The 25,829-nt window shown below is 37.3% G+C and overlaps 2 protein-coding genes across 3 annotated transcripts; both read left to right on the top strand.

Annotated features, from left to right (window-relative positions):
• The first annotated feature begins 59 nt into the window (after positions 1-59).
• Positions 60-5,769, top strand: p2ry13 (purinergic receptor P2Y13). 2 transcript variants are annotated; one of them, XM_055195897.2, is made up of 3 exons: positions 60-168; positions 2,592-3,301; positions 3,404-5,763. In XM_055195897.2, exons 2-3 carry the CDS (start codon positions 2,594-2,596, stop codon positions 3,743-3,745), a joined length of 1,050 nt encoding a protein of 349 aa, XP_055051872.2. In that variant the 5' UTR covers positions 60-168; positions 2,592-2,593; the 3' UTR covers positions 3,746-5,763. The 2 variants fall into 2 exon arrangements, with proteins under 2 accessions (XP_055051872.2, XP_055051871.2); XM_055195896.2 differs by having other exon boundaries at positions 66-168; positions 2,550-3,301; positions 3,404-5,769.
• Positions 5,770-10,341: 4,572 nt separating this feature from the next.
• On the top strand, positions 10,342-25,347 carry mlf1 (myeloid leukemia factor 1). The gene is made up of 7 exons (XM_055195900.2): positions 10,342-10,501; positions 14,941-15,103; positions 19,817-19,894; positions 22,234-22,362; positions 22,442-22,601; positions 22,838-22,976; positions 24,897-25,347. The coding sequence occupies exons 1-7, from the start codon at positions 10,461-10,463 to the stop codon at positions 24,937-24,939; spliced, it is 753 nt and encodes a 250-aa protein (XP_055051875.2). The 5' UTR covers positions 10,342-10,460; the 3' UTR covers positions 24,940-25,347.
• Positions 25,348-25,829: the final 482 nt, after the last annotated feature.

The raw sequence follows: 25,829 nt of genomic DNA, 5'->3' as shown, positions 1-25,829 counted from the left end.
AATTCATTTTCTCAGAATTAGGGTAAATTTTTTCTTCAAGGGTTGACAGGAAGAGAAGAGTGTGCGTGTGTGTGTGTAGAAAAAAAATTGACTTAGGATAAAGCTGCAGGAAGGAGTTAAGACATTTCTCCACTCGTTTTTGAGCAGTGGACAAGAGTCTCAGAGCCGGTGAGTGTTTATTATAATTTTAATTATTTCTAATTGTCTATATAGGATTGCAGTCAGTTACATTACATTAAATGTATATTATTTTGATTATATGTAACAGTGCTGTTAAGCAAGTATTTGTGTCTTAGTACATGTTTACACAATCTGAATGTGAAATATCTGAATGAAAAGATAACTGAATTGAAAACAATTGTGTCAATTTAAACAATTTCAAGAAATGAATGCTTATCAGAAATATAGCTTTCATTTATGCCTCATGTTCAAAGAATGTTGCAGTTGTGAACAGGAAGTCGTGATTGATTTTACTTGTATTGTGATGTTTTTCTGAGTTAAACAAAATATCACAAGAAAAAATAGGGTAACACTTTACTTGAAGGCGTGTTCATAAGACTGACATGACACCTTCATAATCATGACATGACATGTGCTATGAACATGAAGGAGATGTCATGCACGTTTATGACATGTGTCATTCTTTCAATTCAAATTTTGTGTAATTTTTATTGCAAAGATGACATTCATTGAGATGTCTTGAGATGTCATGACAACTTGACATTAAACAATACATCATAACTGACCACTTTTTACCAGTGATACAAATTGAATTTGTCATTAACATATCATTAAGTGTTAATACTCTGTCATATAGTTTTATAACAGCGTTATTAATATTTTTCTTGACCTCAACTACAGTGGTACAAATATCATTTGTCATTAAAATGTCATTAAGTGTTAGTACTCTGTCAAATAGATTTATAACATCATCATTAAGTTATAATTAGGTTTCCTTTATAATAATAATAATTAAAATTGATAAAACTATATTTGATTGCATTTGGAGACCGATTCACCTAAAATTAAATGAAAACAGTACAATAATGGGTTAAGCTATGCAGTGTTGGGTCCATATTGCTTCAAAGTTAATTACATTAAATTGATTAATTTAAATGTTTTGTTCATTTTTTCTTCTATGTCAGAAAATTTAAAAACCCTCTGGGTGAGGAAGAACAAGTTCTGTTAGTTGTCCGTTTTTTATGTATTGTGCACATACATAAAGTATAATATTTTGACGTGTCTGTTGCATACACAGTGTTAACATTTAATGACATTTAAATGACAGTTTAATTTAATGTTAACCCTTAAAGCTAGGCAGTTTCTTAAGTTTGATAATTATTCTGTATGTCATGTTTATGACAGATTTATGACAAGTTATGATGTATTGGTTTATGTCAAGTTGTCATAACAAAGACAATTCAAACAATGTCATTTTTGCATTAAAAATGACATAATTGAGCAAATGACACTTAATGACAGTTGTCATAAATGTGCATAAAATCTCCTTCATGTTCATGCCACGTGTCGTGTCATGATTATGAAGGTGTCATGTCACCCCCTTCAAGTTAAATGTTACCAAAAATATTGGTTGTGGTTTGTGTTGTTCTCTGTGCATTGATTGGATATAGAAAAGTAGGCATTTCATTCAGAAATGGAAGTCATAGCAGACTGACAGTTGAAGGGGGCGGGGTTAACAAATCCTCCTTCCAAGCCATCTAGCTGACATCATCAGAGAAGGATCACCACAAGAGGGTGGAAGTACATTTTCAGATTTTGAAGTTTATGAGGGAATTTGAAAAATAAAAATGACCCACATTGATAAATTGTTTATAATGAACACTGCAATATCTTATTAAAAAATAAGAAAAGTCAGTTTTGATTTCATGGGGACTTTAAACCCAGACTAAGTCAAGACCAAGACTCCAAACATTCACATAATTCTAAGCCTAAAAAGTCATAAGAAAATAATGCACCCAAACACAGTTGTGTGTTGCTTTGAAACACAACAGATCTGCTATACTGTAGGTTTGTTTGGACCTTTCACTTCACCTAAACAGAACAAAAACGTTTTTGCAGTTATATGATATCTTAATTTTTGTATTAGGCATAGTCCACACGTACATAGGTATTTTTATAAACAGTTTTCCTCTCCTGCGTCCACACAAACACGCAAAACACTGATATGAAGAGCCAAACCAACAGATGGCGATATATCCCTAACTGTAAAGCTATGCTGGGCCAGTGTTTCCCAATCCTGGTCTTCGAGGCCCCCCTCCCAGAAAGTTTTAGATGTCTCCTTATTTAATACACCTGATTTAATTTATCAGCCTACTTCTAAAATGGTAAACATGTCTCCCTAACAAGCTGATGAGTTACATCAGGTGTGTTAAATAAGGAGACATCTAAAACTTTCTGTATATATTTAAATATTATTCAACTCAACTGAGTTATTGAATATTGAGTATGAATATTATCATTACTCTTTTATTGCCATTATATCATTATGGTTGTTTTAAGCATTTCTACTGAATGTGACAGTCACACAGTTTTGCAGATGGTGTTCAGCAGTATCAATGTTCTTTCATCAGACATGGAGATGAACGGCAGTCAGGCGAACGCTTCTCTCAACTGCGAGCGCGACACGAGCATCACCTCCGTCCTCTTCCCCTGTCTCTATGCAGCTTTGTTTCTGTTTGCTATCGTGCTGAACTCTCTGGCCGCCTGGATCTTCTTCCAAATTCGCAGCAGCTCAACATTTGTCTTGTACCTGAAGAACGTGGTGGTTGCAGACCTATTGATGACCCTTACCTTGCCTGTAAAGGTTCTGACCGATGCCGGGTTGGGCTCCTGGCATCTCCGGGCCTTTTATTGCCGTTACTCGGCGGTCCTCTTTTATACCACCATGTACATAGGCATCCTTCTGCTCGGACTCATCAGCTTGGATCGCTACCAAAAGATTGTGCATCCATTCGGGAAGAGCTGTCTGCAGAAAGTCAGGGTGGGTCGTGTCCTCTGTGCGGTTATCTGGGTGGTTATGTTGTTGTTGGCTCTGCCCAATGTTTTCCTGAGTAACCGCGTACCGCAGATCCCGTCAGGCACTCTACTGCGGTGCACCAGAATGAAGGGCGAGGTGGGACTCATGTGGCATGAAGGCTTTAACTACTTCTGCCAGGTGGTGTTTTGGGGCACGTTGTCACTCATGGTCATATGCTACACATTCATCAGCAGAAAAGTGTTTGAGTCATACCGGGTGTCACACAGCAACAGAGGAGCGGCTAGCAATCAAACCACATCCAAGGTACAGCTAATTTTCTACTGCCTGACGTTATAAACTTATTGAATCATGCCAATAATGTGAAATAATACAATCCATGTGAAACATCTCTCATGTCCTCCACAGGTGTTTGTCGTAGTGGGAGTTTTCTTCATTAGCTTTGCTCCTTTCCACCTGGCCCGAATCCCCTACACCCTCAGTCAAACCCGAAACACATCTGCCATGTGTTGGGCCAAAGACCAGTTGTATTGGGCCAAAGAGATCACACTCTGGGTGTCGTCCTCAAACGTGTGTCTGGATCCTCTTATTTATGTTTTTCTGTGTCGGGTCTTCCGGAGAAAACTCACAGCCACACTGAGCCGTCGACCCGAGCGACATGGACTGAGCTCTGTGAGCGAGTCCAGCACAAGGAGAGAGAGGCCCAACCTGTCTCCTCCTGATGTCAGTAAGGATGTGTGTTGTCCATAACATCCTTCTCTTGCTGTATGTGCTTTCTGTACATCATGAACCTTACAAGATGCATCACAGAGATGCTCAAAACTAGAAAAGGTAAAAAAACTAAAGCCCTGAATGTTCATCAATATAATCAAAGACAAACCTGTGAAGCTTGGCCCTCATTTATCAACCAAATGTAGAAACCAGCGTACATCTGAGCGAAAAGATTCATTAAACTTTCTTATACGACCACTTTCCCCACACAAATGAACAGGCGTTGGTAAAAGTGATGGCTGAAGACAATCGTAATTTGAATATTATGCCCATATAAACAAACCTTGCCCCCAGAGTTCAGGTCTTGTAAGTCCTAATAATCTAATTATTAACATAATTACTGTTTAATGTATTTAAGGTTTTAATGTCTATATTTACACTGAACAAAATTATAAACGCAAGACTTTTGTTTTTGCCCCATTTTTCATGAGCTGAACTCTAAGATCTTTTTCTCTTAAATATTGTTGATTAGACAGCATGATTATTGCACAGGCGTGCCTTAGGTTGACCACAATAAAAGGCCACTGATTTTATCATACAGCACAATGCCACAGATGTCACAAGTTTTGAGGGAGCGTGCAATTGGCATGTTGACTGGAGGAATGTCCACCAGAGTTGTTGCCAATGAACTAAATGTTAATTTCTCTACCATAAGCCATCTTGATAAATGAGTGCCAGTAAATTTAAGTGAAAATTAAGTGTATGTACAGTAAAATGTTGTACTGTGTACTGTTATGACTCTCTGAAAAAACCCACACATGAATAAAGAAAACAGGTGTAGGATATTATCGAAAGTAATAATGATAGTCACAACATTACAGCATTTTATGGGAACCTAATTTTACATCCAGCCTATTTGTGACAGGCAGATTAATGTTTGGTTTCTTATCTAGAAATGCAGCAGTTGTCTTCCCATCCAGTAATCGTCACTGTCATTTACTGCAGTTCCTGTTCCTGTGTGTGTGTGTGTGTGTGTGTGTGTGTGTGTGTGCGCGCTTGCGTGTGTGCGCGCTTGCGTGTGTGTATGCAGACAGTGTGCTCTACAGTTATGATATATATGATATACCCTCTTAGAACGGATGTGTTAAAAACAACACAAGCAGTGTTAGTTTAGGGACAACACACTAAATGCTTTGTCACAGAATACACACATTATGTGTTATTATTAAAACTGTTTTTTATTTTTTGTTACTTTTAACACAGCTTGTGTTTTGTTTTCACACACAATCAACACAAAGTGACATATAATGTGTTCACAATACGTTAAATAGCATAACACAAAAAATGTGCAAAAAAAACACATCCTTTCTTATAGTGTATAACTGTACATTAGGATGCCTGATGTTTTTGTTTTGTTGTTGTTTTTTTGTTGTTGTGCACACTTTCATATTTTTTCCATATTGAAAAGGCAACATTTCATTGCAATAATGCATGTTATAGTACATGCCAGTAAATGTAAAATTTTCTGAAAATAAAACTTGTCAAAATTATCTTTTTGCACAAGGGTCTATTGAAATGTTTTAGTAAAATATGTTTTTGTGGACACTCTTGTGCCTTATTGCCTTACAATATAGCGCCCAATAGCCCATCTAGCTATGTATTATGTCTATGGCTTTAGCTGCTATCAATTAAAGGGGCCATGGCATGGAAATCTGACTATTTCCATGTTTAAATGCTATGATTGGATCTCCAGTGCTTCTATCAACCTAGAAAATGTGAAAAAGATCAACCCAGTAACTTAGTTTTGGTAAGCCATTCTCTACAAGCACATGAGAAAATAGGTTGTTGAAATTTGGCTCTCCTTATGATGTCATAAGGAGCTCTTATAATAATACCGCCCCTTAATCTGCACTAACCAATCACAGCACTGCCATTTAGTGCAGAGAAAAAGAGAGAGAGAAAGTAATTCACAGCACAATTGAGTTTCAATTGCAACAAACAGCTCATTTGCATTTAGAAGGACACACCCAAAACGGCAAATTTTTGCACACACCTACAAAGTGGCAATTTTAAAATGCTATAATAAATTATCTGTGGGGTATCTTTAAAGGGATTGATTTTCTTATTTATTTCTTAACCCTGTTCCAGCATGGCTATGGTTGTATTTTTGGTAAGATCAGGTTAATCTATAAGTTCTACAAACAAGTTGGGAAAAGGGCAGTTCGGCATCTTCAGTTTACCAAACTTGCATCTCTTTGGAGTGTGGGATGAAAATCGAAGTACGCAGAGTAAACCCACGCAGACACAAGGCGAACAGGAAACAGAAAGACCTCCTGACCCAGCTGAGGCTTGAAACAGGGACCTTTGTGCTGTGAGGCAACCCACTGAGCCAATGTCATAAATCTCTGTATATTCTTGTTTCTCTGTTGGTATCTCTGTGTTCGAAATTGTATACTGTGACAGTATGTAGATTAAAACAGTACGTTCTATATAGAATGTGTAAGAATGTATGAATACAGTTGAAAGAAAAAGTATGTGAACCCTTTGGGCTTACTTGGATTTCTTCATAAATTGGTCATAAAATGTGTTCTGATCTTCATCTAAGTCACAACAATAGAGAAACACAGTCTGCTTAAACTAATACCGCACAAACATTATACATTTTCATGTTTTTATTGAACACAACATGTAAACATTCATAGTGCAGGGTGGAAAAAGTATGTGAACCTTTGGGTTTAATAACTGGTTGACCCTCCTTTGGCGGCAATAACCTCTGTTAAGCTTCAGTTGGCGGACAGATGGTCCTAAGTTTTACAGCGAAATGTCTTGATAAACTTTGGAATTCATTTTTCCATCGATGACAGTAATCCGTCCACGGCCTGAGTCAGCAAAGCAGCCAAAACACCCAGTAATAAATGGCCAAAACACCCGGTTCATAATTCATAATTTTAAAGTGCACCTCTTTACATTTATTGTTGATAGAGAATGTAAGAAAATTTGTTCTAATTTTAGACCTTTCTTTTTTATCAAAATGACAAAATATATAAGATCTCTTTACTGATCCTGGAAAACAGCGTTGCAATAAACAATTTCTTAAAAATCTATTAGAACAGTTTTTATCTTTTTTGGGAATTATTGTTGTAAGTTTTACTTGTTCGTTAACTAAATTAATCATTTGTAATGGTGTGTTCTTGATAATTCTATTGTTTATTTTAGGGGAACAATTTTTTTTGTATTTTTCCATAAAAATCATCATAATTTAATATATTCCCTAAGTTGTCCATAACATGTGCTAGTGACCATATGCCTTTCTTCCACCATATAATAAAGATACACCTGTTATTCCAGATAGACATGCTTTAGTTTAAGGGACATGAAGTTATTGGTCTTGTGTTCAAGAAGCATGGTGTGAACTTTTTTTCAGAATGTTTTTTGCTTTCACAATTAAATCCCCTTTCCATTGTCTGAATGTGTGAATGAAACACACAAATGAGTGAGTGCATGTGCCAGAGGTAAACTTCACTGAACTCATCTTCAAGACTTTTTGATCAAAAATTTAGTTTTTTCTTGTGACAAAAATAACGCTTTCAAGCCTGAAAATATCTGTAGCAGCATCTTAATACTGGGATGGGAATAATGACAGCCATCGTGTCTTGCTGTGAGATCATCAGAGTTATGTATTTAACATCAACAAATACACAAAATAATGTTATTTTAAGCAACGTCATATGGGCTCTTTAATGCAGTGGTTCTTAAACTGGGGTCCGGGGCCCCCAGGGGGGCCGCAAGATGGTGCCAGGGGCAGGGGGGCCCCAGATTTATAACATTTTATAAAATACATTAATTTATCATGAATTCTGTGAAATTAAACCTATAAAAAATAAGGCTACTAACCAACAGCACTACTTTATATAATTTAATGTTTTGTTTAATTAAAATGTGACGTTTTAGAACAGTTTTTTGTCATTGTCTTTTGTCTTTGGAGGGGGGGCGAAGGAATGCACCATACACAACGGGGGCCGCAAGCTGAAAAAGTTTGAGAACCACCAGTGGCGGTTCTACACGGAGGCCAAGGGTGGCCCCTGCCTCTGTAGACATGTCCTTGGCCACCCCTGTGGCCACCCCGTGCTGACCAAATAAAAAGTAAATTTATTTTGATTTTACACGCGAGCGCCAAAAGCGGAACTAATGCGACCCAACGTTCTACACGGGCAAATTAGAGCGGCGCACCCAATCACTGTAGCTGGATGCGGGTGCGAGTAGGGGGGGGCTGCGGGCCTGGGGCCGGTGGATCTGCGCCCCTGGCGGTTTTGCGCCCCTGACGGTTTTGCGCCCCTGTTGTTCCTCGTACGTCCAGTAGGGGGAGGCTGTATATTAGTATATGAGCCTAGTCATATATCAAAACAGCAGACCGTATGATAGCAGCAGACCTTCTTGAAGCGATACGAATTAAGGTATATTAAATAATCTGCTAAAGTTATTGTTGTTGATTGTATTATAATGATACATTTATTATTTATAAACGATTGATGCGATATACTGCCATTACCGGTAATTATAAGTAACCATTGTTTCTAACACTATTCAACCTTTGCTTTATTTATTTTTTATTAGTGAGCGAGAGCACTTTGATAGCAGGATAAAAAAAACAAAAGAAGAGTGGCAAACCATAGGAGAGTCATGGAGTCATTAAGAAATAACCAAGTCATGGTGTTAATAAAAAATGTTGTGAACCACAATATTGTCTCTTTCTTTTAAATGACCCTTGGAATTTTAGAAAAGTTACATTGTGTTTGTCTTCATAAAATGCTATGTAGGATATGTATTGTAGCTGTATGACGACCTATTGTGAATTGTAAAGCATTTAGGATCCATATGATTACACAGTACTTTATGTCTAATGGCCTAAATATGGTTAAAATCTAAATGTAACTTAATATAAAATCACAACATTATATCAGCCAGTTTATAAATAAATATAAATAGTTAAGTGTGACGTCATCATGCGCCGCTTCCGGGTCCAATCGATTTCAAATGCCACAGGACAACACGCTAATATACACTCGTATCATGATGCAAAATTATTTAAACCCATGATCCTTATTTTTATCTCCAATAATAAAAACCAAGATGACCAGACCTGGAATATGGATTTTTCCGTAGTGTGCAGACTGCAGTGTACACTGTAAGTTTATACAATTTTCGTTTAAATGTGTAATATTAATCAATAGTGCTCTAAAACGGTTGTTTAAATAGGCTAGTATCGTAGTATTTCCCTCTCCCCCTCCTGAACCCATGAGAAGCAAAAGGGGCGCAAAACTGCCAGGGGCGCAAAACTGCCAGGGGCGTAGATCTACCGGCTCCAGGTCTGCAGCCTCCCCATATAGGCGGGTGCTGCTCGGCGAGTGTCTCAATTCGTTCACAATCTCCCAATGTTGAGAATGTGTATGCAGGTTTGGGCACTGGTAAGGACTCTAGCTGACTTGACATTGGGACACTGTTCACTTGTTCTCCTGTGACGTGGCTGCATAAGCGCGGTGATCATTCACAGCTGTTACTCATCAACAACCGGCAAAACCAACATCTCGCTAACTTTTTAAAGTTTACACATTGTAAAAAGCGCCGTAATTATGCTCTTACATATACGTGCATAAAAGTGGAGGAATATAATAAAATGTTACATATAAAAATGTTTACAGTTTAAAATAAATATTATTTAAATACTGATTAGATTGTGGTCCCTAACTGTCTAGCAATGTGTGTTTATAAGTAAACTAAAACAAACGTTTGTCTTTAGAAAAGTTTGCATTTCATAAAGTTTATTGAGTAGGCTCGCATGCTTTTCGGTTAGGGGGCTTTAGAAAAGAGCCCAGCTCCCCTTTTGCACCTGCACTCACTCTTGTATTAAATACATATTCATATGATTGTCAAGTAAAATAAAGTTTAAGGGGCAGTTTCCCGGAAAGGGATTAGACTAATCCTAGTCTAAAATAAATGTAAGAGCTGTCCAAACTGAAAACAACTTGCAATGCCATATCTTAAAATACATCAGTCCCCTTTGTTTTGCTTTAAACTGCACACAAGTAATGTATTTAGTAAGGCATGTTTGTTAAAACTAGTTATATTTCCTAATTAAACTAAGGCCTAGTTCTATCTTAAACTAGTTCCTGTAACCACCCCTATAATCTTTAAATATAATTTCTTGCCATTTTTTTATGTGCCCCTCTGGTAAAACACTGGCCCCTCCTTGGCCCCCCTAGTGAAATTTGTCTAGAACCGCCACTGAGAACCACTACTTTAATGCACCATGAACTAACATGAATTCCTCTATTGGCATTACCAAGATTAATAAATAATGAAAAACTATTGCTTATTGTTACTTCGTGTTAGCTAATGTTAACAAATAAACTTTATGTAAAGTGTTACCAAACAAACTAACAAAAGCTAGATAGCGTTAATAAAGCAGTCAGTGGTCTTTCTGTCTGCACCAAAACTCCACTCACATTAAAAACGTCACAATGTTTACTAATAAAGAAAAATGTAGAAATTTCTAGAGGAAACGAAACCGCGTGCGTTGCTATGACAACACAGACACAGCGCAGAGGCGGGACATTGCCGCTATTATTTCACCAATCAAATATTAGTAAAACGTCACGTGCATTTTCTCCGCCCCCTGCAGCGTGTCGAGTTTCTATGGTCACGGCGGGCTTGCTGGAGCTCGTCACAGTGAGGGTCGGTGGTGCGCGTGAACAACATGTTTAACAGTCGTCCGTTTGAGGAGGACCCGTTCTTCTCGTGAGTCTCTCTATCTTATTTTATATAAACACAGCACACTGATCATGTAAATGTCTCTCTGTCTGTCTGTCTGTCTCTCTGTCTGTCTGTCTGTCTGTCTGTCTGTCTGTCTGTCTGTTTGTGTGTGTTTTTGGTATTTACACACGGTATAATATTCAACAAGATAATTTAACTTAAACGGTTTGTGTCTGCTGCATGTCTGTCAGATAAAACTGTTGAATTTATCGCTCATTTATTTTACATAGATAATTTTACAGGTAAGTGGAGAATAATAATAAACGCCTATAAGTCGTTATTACATTAGTTTTAGTGATTTGTCCTTTCATTGTGTTTATAATGGATCCTGTAATGTCAAGTGCCACACAATATTTATTAAAGTTTGATTCAAGTAACGTTAAAAGGATCAAGTCCACGAAATACATAAACATGTTCACACAATTACATCGTTTCAAAACAACTTTACAGAAAACCATACAGAGCTATGTCTTGTATTACTCTAATGTTGAAAATTGATGAAAAAATAAATATATGAAAACACGTCAACGTATCCACCTTTCATAACAATAAGGTTATGTTGTGACAGATGAATAAGATATTTTATTAGCAGTGTTGTTTAAATAGAAAACCTCTCTCATGATGACATTTATTTAAATATTTAAATAAAAAAAACTTTTAAACAACCACTGCCTGTAAATGTCTATACGTGTGAATGATGAATTGAGATGAAGATCAGGTGAACAGTGTTTTATGTGTTTGTGTTGAGTCCTGAAGTCTTAAAAAGTCTTTAATTGCCTTTACTTACTGTATAAACTGCTGAAATGCTTCTTAAAGGGATAGTTCACCCCAAAATAATTTTTATTTTGGGGTGAACTATCTTTTTAAGAAGCATTTCAGCAAGTAAAGGCAATTAAAGACTTTTTAAGACTTTTGCAATCATGTTTTCCCTTCATGTTGTTGTAAACCTTCTTTGTTCTGGAGCACCATTCATTTCCATAGCAGGGCTTGCGAAAAATCGCTGTTGGCTATTGTGAATTCCTGTCGGGCTACCAAAATGTATCTCCGCCCTGCCCGTCAGGTTATCTTACACCGCTGCAGACTTGAGCTTCCACAAAAGCTCAGGCCACCCCGGTCAAGGACGCTTGTCAAAAAGTACGGGGAAGCTTGTTGACACTTTGACCGCTCTGAAGTCTGTTTTCTTGGTAATAATGTTTTGGTAGGAACGTAAGTTTACATTGTATGTTTCTGCGGAATCAGCCATCGAAGAACTCATAGGCTATATTCCGATTGGTTGACGGTGTTTGCCGCTGTTTGCCACTGAACCGAGTCAATAGCTCATTACCATAAAGTTCAGCTTCTTTCAGCGTTTTGATTGGCGCTCTGGTTGCTCAAAACGTGACGCTGATGGATTTGGCGCTCCTTGCAGCTGAGAGAAGCCAGCTTCCATTGTAAATGAATGACTTCCGGTAACTTTGGAAGCTCAAGTCTGCGGCGGTGTGAACGTACATTTAAGGAGGAAAATATATTTGAATGTTTTTTGCATTTTCTCTGATTTAGTTTGGTAATATTGTATGTAAATTGGGTATCGGGTATAGAAATCGCATTTGAATGCACGCTCGCTTAAACTGTACAGGAAGCAAGCAGTACTGATTTGTCATTGATGCTCTGGACCTGTTGTGCACAATTTCCTCCAATGTCGTCTTGTCAGTCATTACAATCCTCATGTAATAACTGAAATGTCCCGCAGCAAGCTTAAACGTGATTTAGATTGCATGCGCAGTGAAGAGAATTGTAAACTTGCTGACAATTATGTCAAAAATCCCAGACAACAACAAAGAGCAGAGAAGTCCAATTTGCTGTAGCTCAGGCTAAATCAAATATCATTGTCAAGGATTGCTATGACAAAATATTAGGGGTGTCACAATTAATGGATTGTGCGATGCATCGCGATGCGGGGGTGGACGATTCTGCATCGATGCAGTAATAACCCATAATCGATTATAGCCTGCTGACGTCATTCGTTGCGTACAGGTATGTGGTGTTAAAAAAATTGCGGAGGGTTGTAAGACACGAGTGATAAAAAATGCACCAGGTATCTTAAAAGCCAATGTCTGGGCTCACTTCGGCTTCTATGAACATGCTGGTAAGCACGAACTGGACAAGACACGCTGTGTGTAAAGCCTGCCATGCACAAATAAAATATGTAGGCAATACAACTAATTTAAGAAACCACGTTAAACGTTTTCACCCCGAGCTGCTAAAGGATGCAAGTGTTGATAATGCTTTAATTTACAGTTTTATGCACTTTTAGTTTTTCCTAATGTTTTAGTTTTAAATGCTGCTGTTGTTTGTCAGACCAAGTTTGTCTTGTTTCCTATTAAGTAGTATACTTCTTGAAGAAAACAAAATAAAAAGGAGTTCACATACTGTATCTGACTTCTTACATTCATCAATATAAATGTAGCAATGTGCAGTAGTAAAAAAAAAGGATGCAATGCATCGTGATGCATCATGATGCATCGTAACCAGTGTTGGGTAAGTTACTCAAAAAAAGTAATTAATTACTAGTTACTAATTACATCTTTAATCATGTAATTAGATTACTTTACAAATTACTCTCTCCAAAAAGTATTTAATTACTTATTACTAATTACTTTCTAAATCCTATTTAGTACATGATACAAGGATAGGCTTGAAATGGCTCGAAAAAATAATATATAAAAGTACATCAATTATTCTGGTCCCACTTTAGGGTCCAATCATCTCTATTAACTAACTATTAACTACTTTTGCCTCAATATACTCAAATACTGCTTATTAATACTAAAGAAGTTGTTAATTTTAAGTATTGGTAGAAATGGGAAGGGTTAAGGACGTAGAATAAGGTTTTGCAGAATCAGATATCTGCTAAGCATTAATAAACAGCCAGCATCTCATTAATATTAATGCTAATAATCAACCAGTTAATAGTGAGAATTTTAAACTTAAACCATGTTAAATCCACCTTTGTATTACAGTTAACATAATAGTTTTAGAGTCCATACACAGTATTTAGTTACATCAGAAGTAACTGTAATTAGATTACAAGAAAAATAAGAGTAATCCCTTACTTTACTTTTTCAAGGGAAAAGTAATTTAATTACAGTAACTAATTACTTAGTAACTAGTTACACCCAACACTGATCGTAACATCGAATTGGATCAAATCGTTAACTTAATAATTGGAATCGAATCGAATCGAGGAACCAGTGAAGATTTACACCTCTACAAAATATAGCCCCAAATTGAGAGGTATGGATTGAATATTTCTGTACTGGCAAGCTACGTTCAGAAGCTCGCACACAGAGAGTAACATTTCCGACAACGTGCACACAAAATTCAGTTTTCTGTCGGGTTTTTACCAGACACATACACACAAAACAATCTCGCATGTATTCTTGTAAAAACAATTATGAATGCCATAAGTGAACATAATAAATTGAGAAATGAATTTTGGATTTGTGACATTTAGCTCTATGTGGCTCAGTGCCGAACTTGCTCTTAAAGCGACAGTAGCCCCTATTTTTCTGATCTGAAAAATAATCCAATCTGTGACTGCAAAACATTATGTGATCCAAACTGTGAGTCTTTTGATCCATTGAATCACTATAAAATGGTGACTAGATCCAGTGTGGAGATGGGCAGGAACAGTTGACTTGCATGGAAATCCAGGATTGATCAATATTCTATATTAAACATAATATATTCATTTCGGGCTACCAAAAATTAAAGAGTACATGCCCGAAAAGCTACCAGGGTTTTTAAAATTTTGTGAGATCTGCAATAGTATTTGTTCCTACAACAGAACTCAACGGTGCTCCAAAACTGCTTGATTAGAAACATTTGTCAAAATATCTTCATTTGTGATCAGCCGAACAAAAACATTTATACGTGTTCAGAACAACATGAGGATGAGAAAATTTTGACAGAATTTACATTTTGGGCGAACTATCCCTTTAATAGATTCAGTGTTCATGTTCCATATAACTTCATTAAAATATCATGAGTTTTATTTTATTATGATAAATTATGACGTTTGGACATTTGGGTTTTGTCAGTTCATGATATTGTCTCAAATATCAGAGCTTCTCCATTGACTAGACATCAAGTCGTAACTTAACCCCATATCATATCAAATGTGGTTCGCCCATTAAAAATGTCATTAAAACCTACAATATAGAAATGTATGAATATTATCATGATGTGAAGATCCACCAGTAGTATGATAGGATAGTAAACCTGTGACGATACAGAAAGGAATATTCATTAATTCAAGTTTTCTTCTGCTGTCTTTATTTTTAGGTCAGTTGTGAATCACTGTGTGAAGATCACATGACAACACTTTGCAATCTTCTCAGTAATGTCTTCTTGTTTGTTTTTATTTGTACACCCTCCGTTTCCAGAGATCCATTCCAGGTACATCATGAGCGCATGCGGCAGATGATGAGGAGTTTTCCAGACCCGTTCTCACAGAGCTTCATGCCCCGTATAACAGATGGGCGACACAGGGCTCACAGAGGCGAGGTTCAGGCCAACACCACTCAGGCCCTTCGACCAAATGACCAAGTGAGTAAACACCACAGACAGACACGACAATTTACGTATAGCACAGTGTGTTGTTGTCTTTCAGTGTTTGACCTCGATGGTTTATACAGTACACTTGGCTAGTAAAGCTGGGTGCTTCCCATTCTTAGATGCTTGGGTGGGAGCTATAGTGAAGATACTTGAGTCTAGAGCTTTCTACAGCTGTCCACACCAATCAACTCAATGAGATAAAGATTTCAATAGCGTGCCAGGAGGATCATGATGGACCATTGACTGTGACTAAATCATACTTTTAGTCTAATGGGGTTGCAATGGATTTACAGATATCCAATGATTGAATTATTTCACTGACATCTGAAACAATGCTTGTTAGGCAATTTATAATGTAATACTTGTTAACATCATTTTCCTAAGGGTCTAGAGCAGGGGTCTTCTTCAACTAGTCTTCTTAGGTTATATATATACTTATGTTGTTTTTGTTGATTTTTGTTATAGGTCATATATTAAAAAACCTGCACTTTAAAAGAGATGCACATATCTTGTGTCCAGTATTTTGCCTTTTAATTACTGAAAACTCATATTTTCTTTTTTAATATTTTAAAAACAATTGCAGTTTAACACTAGCCTGGGTTTCCCCATGCTGGCTTGCGTGCAAATTTATTCATGCTGCAAGTCTAGCATGGAAACTATGGACTAATTTTGCCCCTGAAATAGGGAACATATTACAGAACGGGGAGGGGGCAGCAAGATGATGATAAGGTCTATGCGACACACCGAAGCAGTTTTGTTTTTCCAACACAGCAGTAGACGCAAAGTCATCTGGTATAATTGAAACAATTGGCTATGCGCTATGTACGGACGCATTTGATGGACATTCGTAGCGCCCAATAAACGGCTCTGGGCATTCGTAAACCACGCCTCAAATACGAGAAAATGAGCATATGGTTCACAGACCATGTCTCATTCTCTATGAGACTGGTCTGATGTTAGCCAGGGGTGCGTTTCCCAAAAGCATCGTTGCTAACTAAGTTGTTGGTTGCAATGCAATTTCCCTTTGCCAACCACCTAAGTTGCTAACAGGTTAGCAACAATGTTTTTGGGAAACGCACCCCTGGCTAACATCAGACCAGTCTCATAGAGAATGAGACATGGTCTGGGCTAGAGCCAAATAATAATAGTTCAACTACGAACATTGCAAAAAAGCAAGTGTAAGTATGAACACATGTTTTTTGTTTAGCACTAACTGTAATGCAGAGCTATTAAACTGCTTTTGTTTATAACTGTTTACCTTTCATAAATTATAACATTTCAAGTATTCACAACATATAGACAGTCTTCTCCAAATGACTAAAGTTGCACTTTACGTTTTCTTTTTTTATATTTTAAAGATATATAGACTAAACTGCTTTTCCATTGTACACAACATCTGGACACGACGGTTGGGTGTTCACCCCCTAAATCCGTGTCAACATGTGACAGAAGATCATTCCAGCACAAGAGCCTTTAAGCTACAAATATATTTATACTTATTAATTTACTTATCGGTAATCAATAGTTTTTAAAGGATTTAATTGTTACTGATAAAGTGAAACAAAAAAAGGATTAATAATTTTCACCTTGTGTTATGATTAAAACACACTGAAATACATCACTTCCAGTCGCCGTGTCACATGCAGTGTAGTCGCACAATTTTTTTTTATGCATCTAAAGCTCAAATTGGATCGGATAATAACACACCCGCAGATGGTTGGCATCCCACCCAGCCCCTTTCCGACTCCTTCCGGTTTATCGGCCGTCATTTGTCATGTACAGTGGAAAGGTAAAAGTAACCACTCTGATTTTAAATCAGACAATGATGATCGGTGGCCCGGATAAAGATGATTGGAGAGCCGCATTTGCCTCATGGGAGCGCCAGTTGACTAGCCCTGCTCTAGAGCAAGTGATAAAGCAGATAAAGGTCTTCTGTACTTCACCTTTTATGTGTACGTGAGGGTCAACATACTGTGCATGTGAGGCAAATTTTGTCATCACAATATTCGTCAGATATTTGTAACCGTGCATACTTTATACACACAGGTCAGGAATGAGCGTACATGAGTATGTAATATGTGATTATGGCAATTTGTCACAATGTTTATGCGTAGAATGCCTGTGTACGAGTACGAGTCTAATTAGGTATATACACTTTGCAAGGCTGTGTTTTCGACTGTGCGGGTACACTTGCGTACGCGTAAAAACACAAAGTATACTTGTGCCTTAAGAATGAAAGGACTCAAATCGATTTGATCTGGGACACACTACACTACATGATTTACAAACATGAACAGATTTTAAATCAGTTGGAGACCAGAGACACATATATCGGTCTTAAAGGTGGTGTTTTTCCTAATTTCCAAATTAACAAGTTAACATCTGAATTAGGCTGAGGTACACTGTAAAAAAATTGCTGTAATTATGCAGCTGGTTGCCAGTAACTTACTGTAGAAGATAAAGAATGAAAATGTTTCATGTTCATTTAACTTTGAACAAACTGTTGCCAGTAAATAACATAAATGTAAAATCTACAGTAAGTTACTGGCAACCAGCTGCAGAATTTTTTTACAGTGATAAAATCAGGTTTTTGGTGAACTAAAAATGTTAAAGGTGAAATGTGAATTTTCTAACAACATTTTAAAATTGTGTCTGAGGTTGGGCTTAAAGTTATCAGTAGTGGATCGTGTCAGACCGGCTGGATAGTTTGGTAGCTCAGATGGCTAAATTTAGTTCTTGTGTTCATCTGTAATCCCCCACCTCTCTGCTTAGTATATTTAACCCTGCTAATTACTTTCATCTGGTGTAAGTCTATTCACAGCACTGTCATGTCTTTTTTTAACTTGTGATATAACCCTGGTAAAGGCCAAGCAAGATGTGGTGTACAGATAGGTCAGGGTTAGAGAGTTTTAGGAGGTTTGTCTGGAGTTTTATGCACCTTATAAAAAATACTAGATTACATACCACAACAACAGGCCAAAGGAACTGAATGTAGACTATCAAGTGCTCGAAACAAAACTCTGGAGTATCTTTGAATAATTGAAAGTCAGTGATTTATAAACTTTGGCAAATGTAGGGTTCGGTTTTGTTTCCAAGCACTTTGGTTAGCCCACAATCAATCAAATATGAACCACTTTTATCAGTCACTTCCTTTGTGTAATATACATTAGATGTTTAGTGGATGGTCACAGACAGCAGGCATATGAAGGGTGACATCTCTGAATCGGTCTGGAAATTGGCGCTTTAAATGGCCAAGGACAGATCGTATGAATGACAGGTAAAGCAACCAATCATGTTTCGTTTTGTGCCAGGCATAGAAATGACCTCACAGTAACAGACTGCTGTGCATTCGTGAACGTCTCAAAAGTTTACAACAACATTTATGATTTTATGCCGTGAAACGTACACTTTTCTAGGGCTGCTACAACTAATCAATAATAATTGATTATGAAACTACACTTTTAAGAATCCAGTGTTTAATTGCTCTTGATGGCTTCTTATTGTCACTTATGTAAACATGACAGCTTTTTTCTTTCGATCAAACCGCTTTGTGTTGTTTCTAGGCGGACCGTTAAAGGACGCAACACAAAACTTATCCTGAAAATCCTGTAGAATTCAACCAATCAGAGGACGACTTTGAATCTGCTGAAGTGTTTTAAGTTAAGTGTGCCGTATCCATCAAACGATCAGCTAACAGTCGGTGGTCGTGACGTCTCCAAGCTAACCCTACCTTCAGACTTTCTTAAATTAAAATGTAATCACATACTCGATCAGATTATTCAAGTTATTTTGATCATTTTACTTAACTAGTTAGTATTCAGCCAAAGCATTAGCATTATTCAACGGTTTTGGCAACATTACAGTACGTAGCAGTGTTTGTGTTTTAGTAACCTGACACATGGTTATTTTTTTATGTTAGGGGCATTTGAAGTCTTGCCAGTGTTTCTCAGAAGTACTGGATCTTCCCAGAGCTTGAGCTTTGCTAAATCAGACGTGTTTTTCCCAACGGGACCGCGAATCGTATAACTAAATCCTGAATGACACACATGAGTTGAGCCAGCGCTGTAACAGAAATGAGTCTTGACCTCATGAGGTCTGTGTCTTCCAAACACAGCTGACCTAACATAGTGTTCTCGACCTCTCGTCCAGCACGTTAAAAATACACCGCCGACTGTGATATTATTAACTCGCTCTGTTTTCAGCTGTGTTGATAGTTTGATAGGTGAAGATGCTGAGACAGCGCACAGTCGATGTGATGACACAAACACCTGCTGCTGTTTCTCCATTATTAAACCTGATAACCAAAATTGACAGCTACCGATATCGTGAACGTTATTCAGAGCATGCCTTAACCCTAACCCTAACACACATATTCATAAACATCATTCTGCTCTTTCTCCACACAATAAAAACTTTCATATATTGTGCATACTGTGACTCTTCAGAATCAATTCTTGATTCTTGCACCTTATTATATTTATAAATAAAACCTACTTTTAAGCCTATTAAGATTTTTTTCATTGTGAAGGTATGACACACAATTCTCACAGTGTTCATTATTGTAACTCACAGCTTAGTTTATTTTCTGTCATTGTTATGATAGTAACATGAAGAATGTGTCTGTAAGTAGAGATTAATCTGTACAGTGTTAAATAAATAAGATTATTCATGCTGTATCATCTAAAAGTTTGTTTTTGTTTACAGGAGGTGGATTTCTTCAGCAATCCTTTCTCTTTGATGGACAGCATGAGGAACAGAATGGAAAAGATGCACAGAAATATTGTAAGATTGACTTCTCATCTTCAATGAAGTTGTGTTCTTCATCTACAGTCAGGGCCAGATTTACTAATCAGAGCAAATTAGCGTTGCCTTGACAATTGCATTTACTTACCAATGTGATTCTGGAAATGTTGTGTTCACACAGTGGAAATAGTGTCTGTCTGTATGAATCGTAGATTGTAAAAAAGGTATAGACTTTCATTTAACTTCCATAAAAACGTCAAAATGTAAAAAATTGGCTGACATCTTGGACCATAGCAACTAATAACTAACTTCAACCAAACTTATTGGAAAAATGAACAATTCAAAGTACACCAACAGGATAAGAAATAACTAAAATAATAGAAACCATAATTGGGAAAAATTTAAGTTAAAGTGTAATTTGATTTTTAATTGTGGCTCATGTCCCATTCATTTACATGGTGAGGACAGGGTTTATGCAACCCTGTATTACGAAATTATGTACCTATAGTCGCACGGATTTGTGGGTCTTTTTCGTGACACTGACACGTTTTTCCACCTTTTTGGGTGAACATGTCACGCATTTCTGTTTATGTGTCGCTGTCGCGTATTTGTTGCTCAACTGTTTTGTCCTATTTTCAAACCATTGACGCTTCGGTTTAGGGTTAGATTTGGTGTTTGCATTAGGCAATCACTTTAAGTATTGGTTTATACCTTTTTTTATGTTTTTTTTATATTATTTATGATTTTTAAAACATTGTCGTCTGGCATTAGGGTTAGAGTTGGGTTTGGGTAAGGATGTCATTTTATGTAAATCTAACCCTATACCGAAGTGACAATGAGTGCGTTTACATGCACAGTCTTATGCCGATTATGGTTAATAAACTTATAACACGTGGGTTCATGTAAACTCATAAAATGGTTTTCTTTAATCAGGGAAAGCCCATAAACGGCGTAAACAAAAACCGAACGGCACAGGTAGTTTTTTGCTCATTAGCCTACCCCTTTTTCGCGTGGCATGTAAACACCTTAATCGTTTATGTGTGCATGTCACCGCGTGTGAAAGATAAATGTCAGACGCATAAGTAAACGCAAAGTAACGCATAAATTATTTTCAAAATATTTTGAAATGTTTTTAACTAATCTAGGATCGTACCTAACAATTGTTATGCTAATTAATAATGAAGTAATTTGATATGTTTTCATAATAAAAATAGACCCAAGTGAGCAATAACCTTTAAAATGACATAATAGTGACGATAATAAAGTATCAAAACAAGTAAACACATTACATTAATATGTAATAAAACCAGCATTATCTATTATAACAAATGTCTGCAGAGGGCGCAAGCGAACCATCCTTGTGTTACTTTTACTTTAGATTGAAAAATGCCTAAAGGCAAACAACATTTAAATCATAGACTGTAAAAAAATATGGACATAGTGTCTGTGACGTCACCCATTGGTTTGTGAAGTCACTGCGAATCACACGCGGAAATACAAAAATGGGTAAAGAGGCGGGACATGGGTGAAGCTGAGGTGACTGGTTGCTGAAACCACGCCTGCCTAGCTCGACTCTAATGACAGCAGTAGCTGTTCAACCGTCACTCAAGTGGCCACGCCCTTAATTATGCAGAACTTTTAAGGCTTAATATAATTTAAACAGATGAGTTACAAAAAAATTCACCCCCTCACAGTTGTCATGAAGGGCAATCTAGCTATACAGACCAAACACACTTTTTGTACCAGGCTGTAACCATATTATTTTCTACTATAAAGTTGGCCATTTTAACATGAAGGTCTATGGGAATTGACTCCCTTCTGGAGCCAGCCTCTAACGGGCAGTTGATGAATTGCAGTTTAAGTCACTTCCTTATTGGCTTCATCAGAGAGATCGGAAGGTTGCCCCTTGGTTTAAATCCATTTAAATCTTTAATATTTGTCCAATTCTTGGACAAGAACATGCAGACATTAAATCAACTCAGAGGGAGGGTTTAAAGGGATAGTCCACCCAAAAAGGAAAATTCTGTCATCATTTACACACTCTCATGTTGTTACAAACCTGTATAATGTTTTTTGTTCTGATGAACACAAAGTAGGATATTTTAAGAAATGTTTGTAACCAAACTGTTTGTGGACCCCATTTACTATCATAGTATTATTTTTTCTTACTATGGAAGTGAATGGGGTCCACAAACAGTTTGGTTCATCTCCTTCATGTGATGATAAACATGTAAAGAGTGACACATGATATTACTCTAGATTGACAACGAAATGCAAGCTCTGATTTGCAGATGATTTATGATGATGCTATACCATCAAGTTCTTGTGTGACATTGACAGGAAGAGAAGCACAGATGACTATAATAACTGTGTTTCAGGGGGACATAACATCAGACTCCAACAGTCACTCAATGTCCACCTCATCTGTCATGACGTACAGTAAGGTGGGAGATGAACCTGCTAAAGTCTTCCAGGCATCTTCTCAGACGCGCTGTGCTCCTGGAGGCGTGAGTAGTGATGCTCTCAAACATCTCATCTCATCTCTGAGATGATCAAGACACTAACCCATCATGTGTGTGTGTTCAGATAAAAGAGACCAGGAAAAGTCTGAAGGACTCTGACAGTGGACTGGAGAAGATGTCCATCGGCCATCACATCCAGGACAGAGGCCATGTCATTGAGAGAAAGGAGAACAGGAAGACAGGAGAGAAAGAACTCAACCAGGACTTTCAGAACATGGATGAGAGTATGTGTGTGCTCTTTAACCAATGACAGATCATTTACATATTGTGCATTTAACATTGTCATGTTTGGTTTATTTTTTACTGAAATCCATGCCGATTGCGGCTTTAATGATAATTTACTTTGAAGGAGAGATCAAAGTATCACAAGTATTACAACCAAGAAACAACAACACCTTAGCGTGGTTCATATGGACAAACAGCAGAGGTTTGGAAGTTATTTTTTATTCTCTTGTTTTAGCTGAGGCACAGTCCTTCGATGAGGAATGGCAGCGAGAAGTGTCGAGATTCCAGGTGTCGGCCCCCATGGCCTGCCTGCAGGCACCCAGACACAGAGCGGTACACAGAGCAGCCATTACAGGTCCACAAGAGACACACAGGTCAGTCACTCCACACAACTGACTTTGACACACGTAACCTCATTTAACTGCTAGTACAAAAACCATTGAATCAGTGGGTGAAGCTTCCACTACAGACAGCTGTTCGAAATGTTTCCTTTTTAAAGTTCAGGAGTTCAGACACATAACTACACATTATTGCTTATTTGATGTAAGAAACACCCACATTGTCCCATAACTACCACAATACAATGTACCAGTCAAAATGCAAAATACACTCACCTAAAGGATTATTAGGAACACCATACTAATTCCCCCTTGTGCCTTCGGAACTGCCTTAATTCTATGTGGCATTGATTCAACAAGGTGCTGAAAGCATTCTTTAGAAATGTTGGCCCATATTGATAGGATAGCATCTTGCAGTTGATGGAGATTTGTGGGATGCACATCCAGGGCACGAAGCTCCCGTTCCACCACATCCCAAAGATGCTCTATTGGGTTGAGATCTGGTGACTGTGGGGGCCATTTTAGTACAGTGAACTCATTGTCATGTTCAAGAAACCAATTTGAAATAATTCGAGCTTTGTGACATGGTGCATTATCCTGCTGGAAGTAGCCATCAGAGGATGAGTACATGGTGGTCATAAAGGGATGGACATGGTCAGAAACAATGCTCAGGTAGGCTGTGGCATTTAAACGATGCCCAATTGGCACTAAGGGGCCTAAAGTGTGCCAAGAAAACATCCCCCACACCATTACACAACCACAGTGCACAGTGGTCACAAGGCATGATGGATCCATGTTCTCATTCTGTTTATGCCAAATTCTGACTCTACCATCTGAATGTCTCAACAGAAATCGAGACTCATCAGATCAGGCAACATTTTTTCAGTCTTCAACTGTCCAATTTTGGTGAGCTCGTGCAAATTGTAGCCTCTTTTTCCTATTTGTAGTGGAGATGAGTGGTACCCGGTGGGGTCTTCTGCTGTTGTAGCCCATCCGCCTCAAGGTTGTGGGTGTTGTGGCTTCACAAATGCTTTGCTGCATACCTCAGTTGTAACGAGTGGTTATTTCAGTCAAAGTTGCATGACAAGGCATTTTCGCACACAGGACTGCCGCATAGTGGGTGTTTATCCTTTTTCACACCATTCTTTGTAAACCCTAGAAATGGTTGTTTGAAAATCCCAGTAACTGAGCAGATTGTGAAATACTCAGACCGGCCCGTCTGGCACCAACAACCATGCCACGCTTAAAATGGCTTAAATCACCTTTCTTTCCCATTCTGATATTCATTTTGGAGTTCAGGAGATTGTCTTGACCAGGACCACACCCCTAAATGCATTGAAGCAACTGCCATGTGATTGGTTGATTAGATAATTGCATTAATGAGAAATTGAATAGGTGTTCCTATAATACTTTAGGTGAGTGTATATATCAACATATCAATAAAACACAGCTGTCTGATTTGATTTACCACGGTCAAGTAATATAACAATATAAAAATACAGTATAATATTAAAGCAATATCCCTTCAATTGGTTCAGTTCTGTTTTCAGTAAAAGATGAGATTCAGTTCTGATATGATGTGAATCTAAAACTTTCAAAAAGACCTGGAGCTCAATCTTCATTCGTGTGATGTTGTGAACAGGGTCCATGTGTACCAAAGCAAAGACTAAACACATCAATAACTTCACAGAAAATTATTATTGACAACAAAACAACATCAATAATACTGTGAGCTCATGACATCACACTGCTGAAATAACCAAACTAACCAATGAGACATGTCCTACTTCATGACATCATAAGGTCACATATGAAGAATTGTCTAGGTTTTTACAATCATTAGCTTGACATTGAGCACATTGAGTTGTGGTGGTAGTAGGAGACCCAGGTTTGAGTCTGACCCGGGTGAAATGATCTTCTTGTTCTGAACATGTTTCTGTATTTCTGTCCTTACAGAGAGAAGCTCAACATCACAGGATCCAGTCTGAAGAAGCAATAAAACTCTTAATCTGTCTGTCAATTACTTCACAGACTCAAGTTTTGCTCAGAAATGTGTCTTCAGATTTACTCTGTTTGTCTTTACTCATTAAAAAGATTTTAATAGAGAAATGTTTTACTATGAAATTTCTTCTTTACATATATTTGGATGAAATAAAGCAAGACAAATTCTCTAATGCACTTAAGAATGTTGTGAATGTGTTTATTTGACAATAATCACTGTACACTCTCTGTACAGTTTTTTGTTTTGCAAGGATTTGTCTTTTGATATATTTGTGTTTTTGTTTGTTGACTCTGTGTAATGCTGTTATGTTCTTTGCTTTTCAGCAGATCTGTGTTTAAGCTCACCAGCATTTCTTACATGTTAATTATTTAACAAACAATAAAGACTTTGCTGAGCTTTGACTCACTGCTGTCTATAGTTGTCTGAATAGTTTGAATTGCAGGTTCAGCTAATTAATTTGTAAAAACTCTGTAAGAGATAGAATAAGAAATGATTTAGCTTTAATTTCATATATGGTCAGATAATTATACAGAACTCAAACAGAGCTCTACCTGCAGCTGTCAGTGTTCTCCAGTAGAAAAAAAGTCTTCATCAATAACATATCAGTAATGTATATCAGTAAAAGAAGAGGTTTTCACTTTATTTTTATTACTGTATTATTGATATTTAAAGACTTCTCAGATTCTCATAATTTTGCCTGCCACAAGGGGGTGGTGTGGTTCTGCTGTGTGACGTCATAAAGTCCCAGTATCTCTATTTTTATTTTTTTATTTAAAGGAACTTTACTGGCATGATTGTGTCACTAACAATATTGCCAAAAGCATTATGCATAAAACAAGAAACAAACAATAACACAACAGTAACAAACATTATTTTGGAATAAATTG

This window comes from Misgurnus anguillicaudatus, chromosome 24, assembly GCF_027580225.2.
Source record: "Misgurnus anguillicaudatus chromosome 24, ASM2758022v2, whole genome shotgun sequence".
Classification (NCBI taxonomy): domain Eukaryota; kingdom Metazoa; phylum Chordata; class Actinopteri; order Cypriniformes; family Cobitidae; genus Misgurnus; species Misgurnus anguillicaudatus.
Note: the sequence above shows the minus strand (reverse complement) of the source record. Positions and strands in the feature narration are given on the sequence as shown.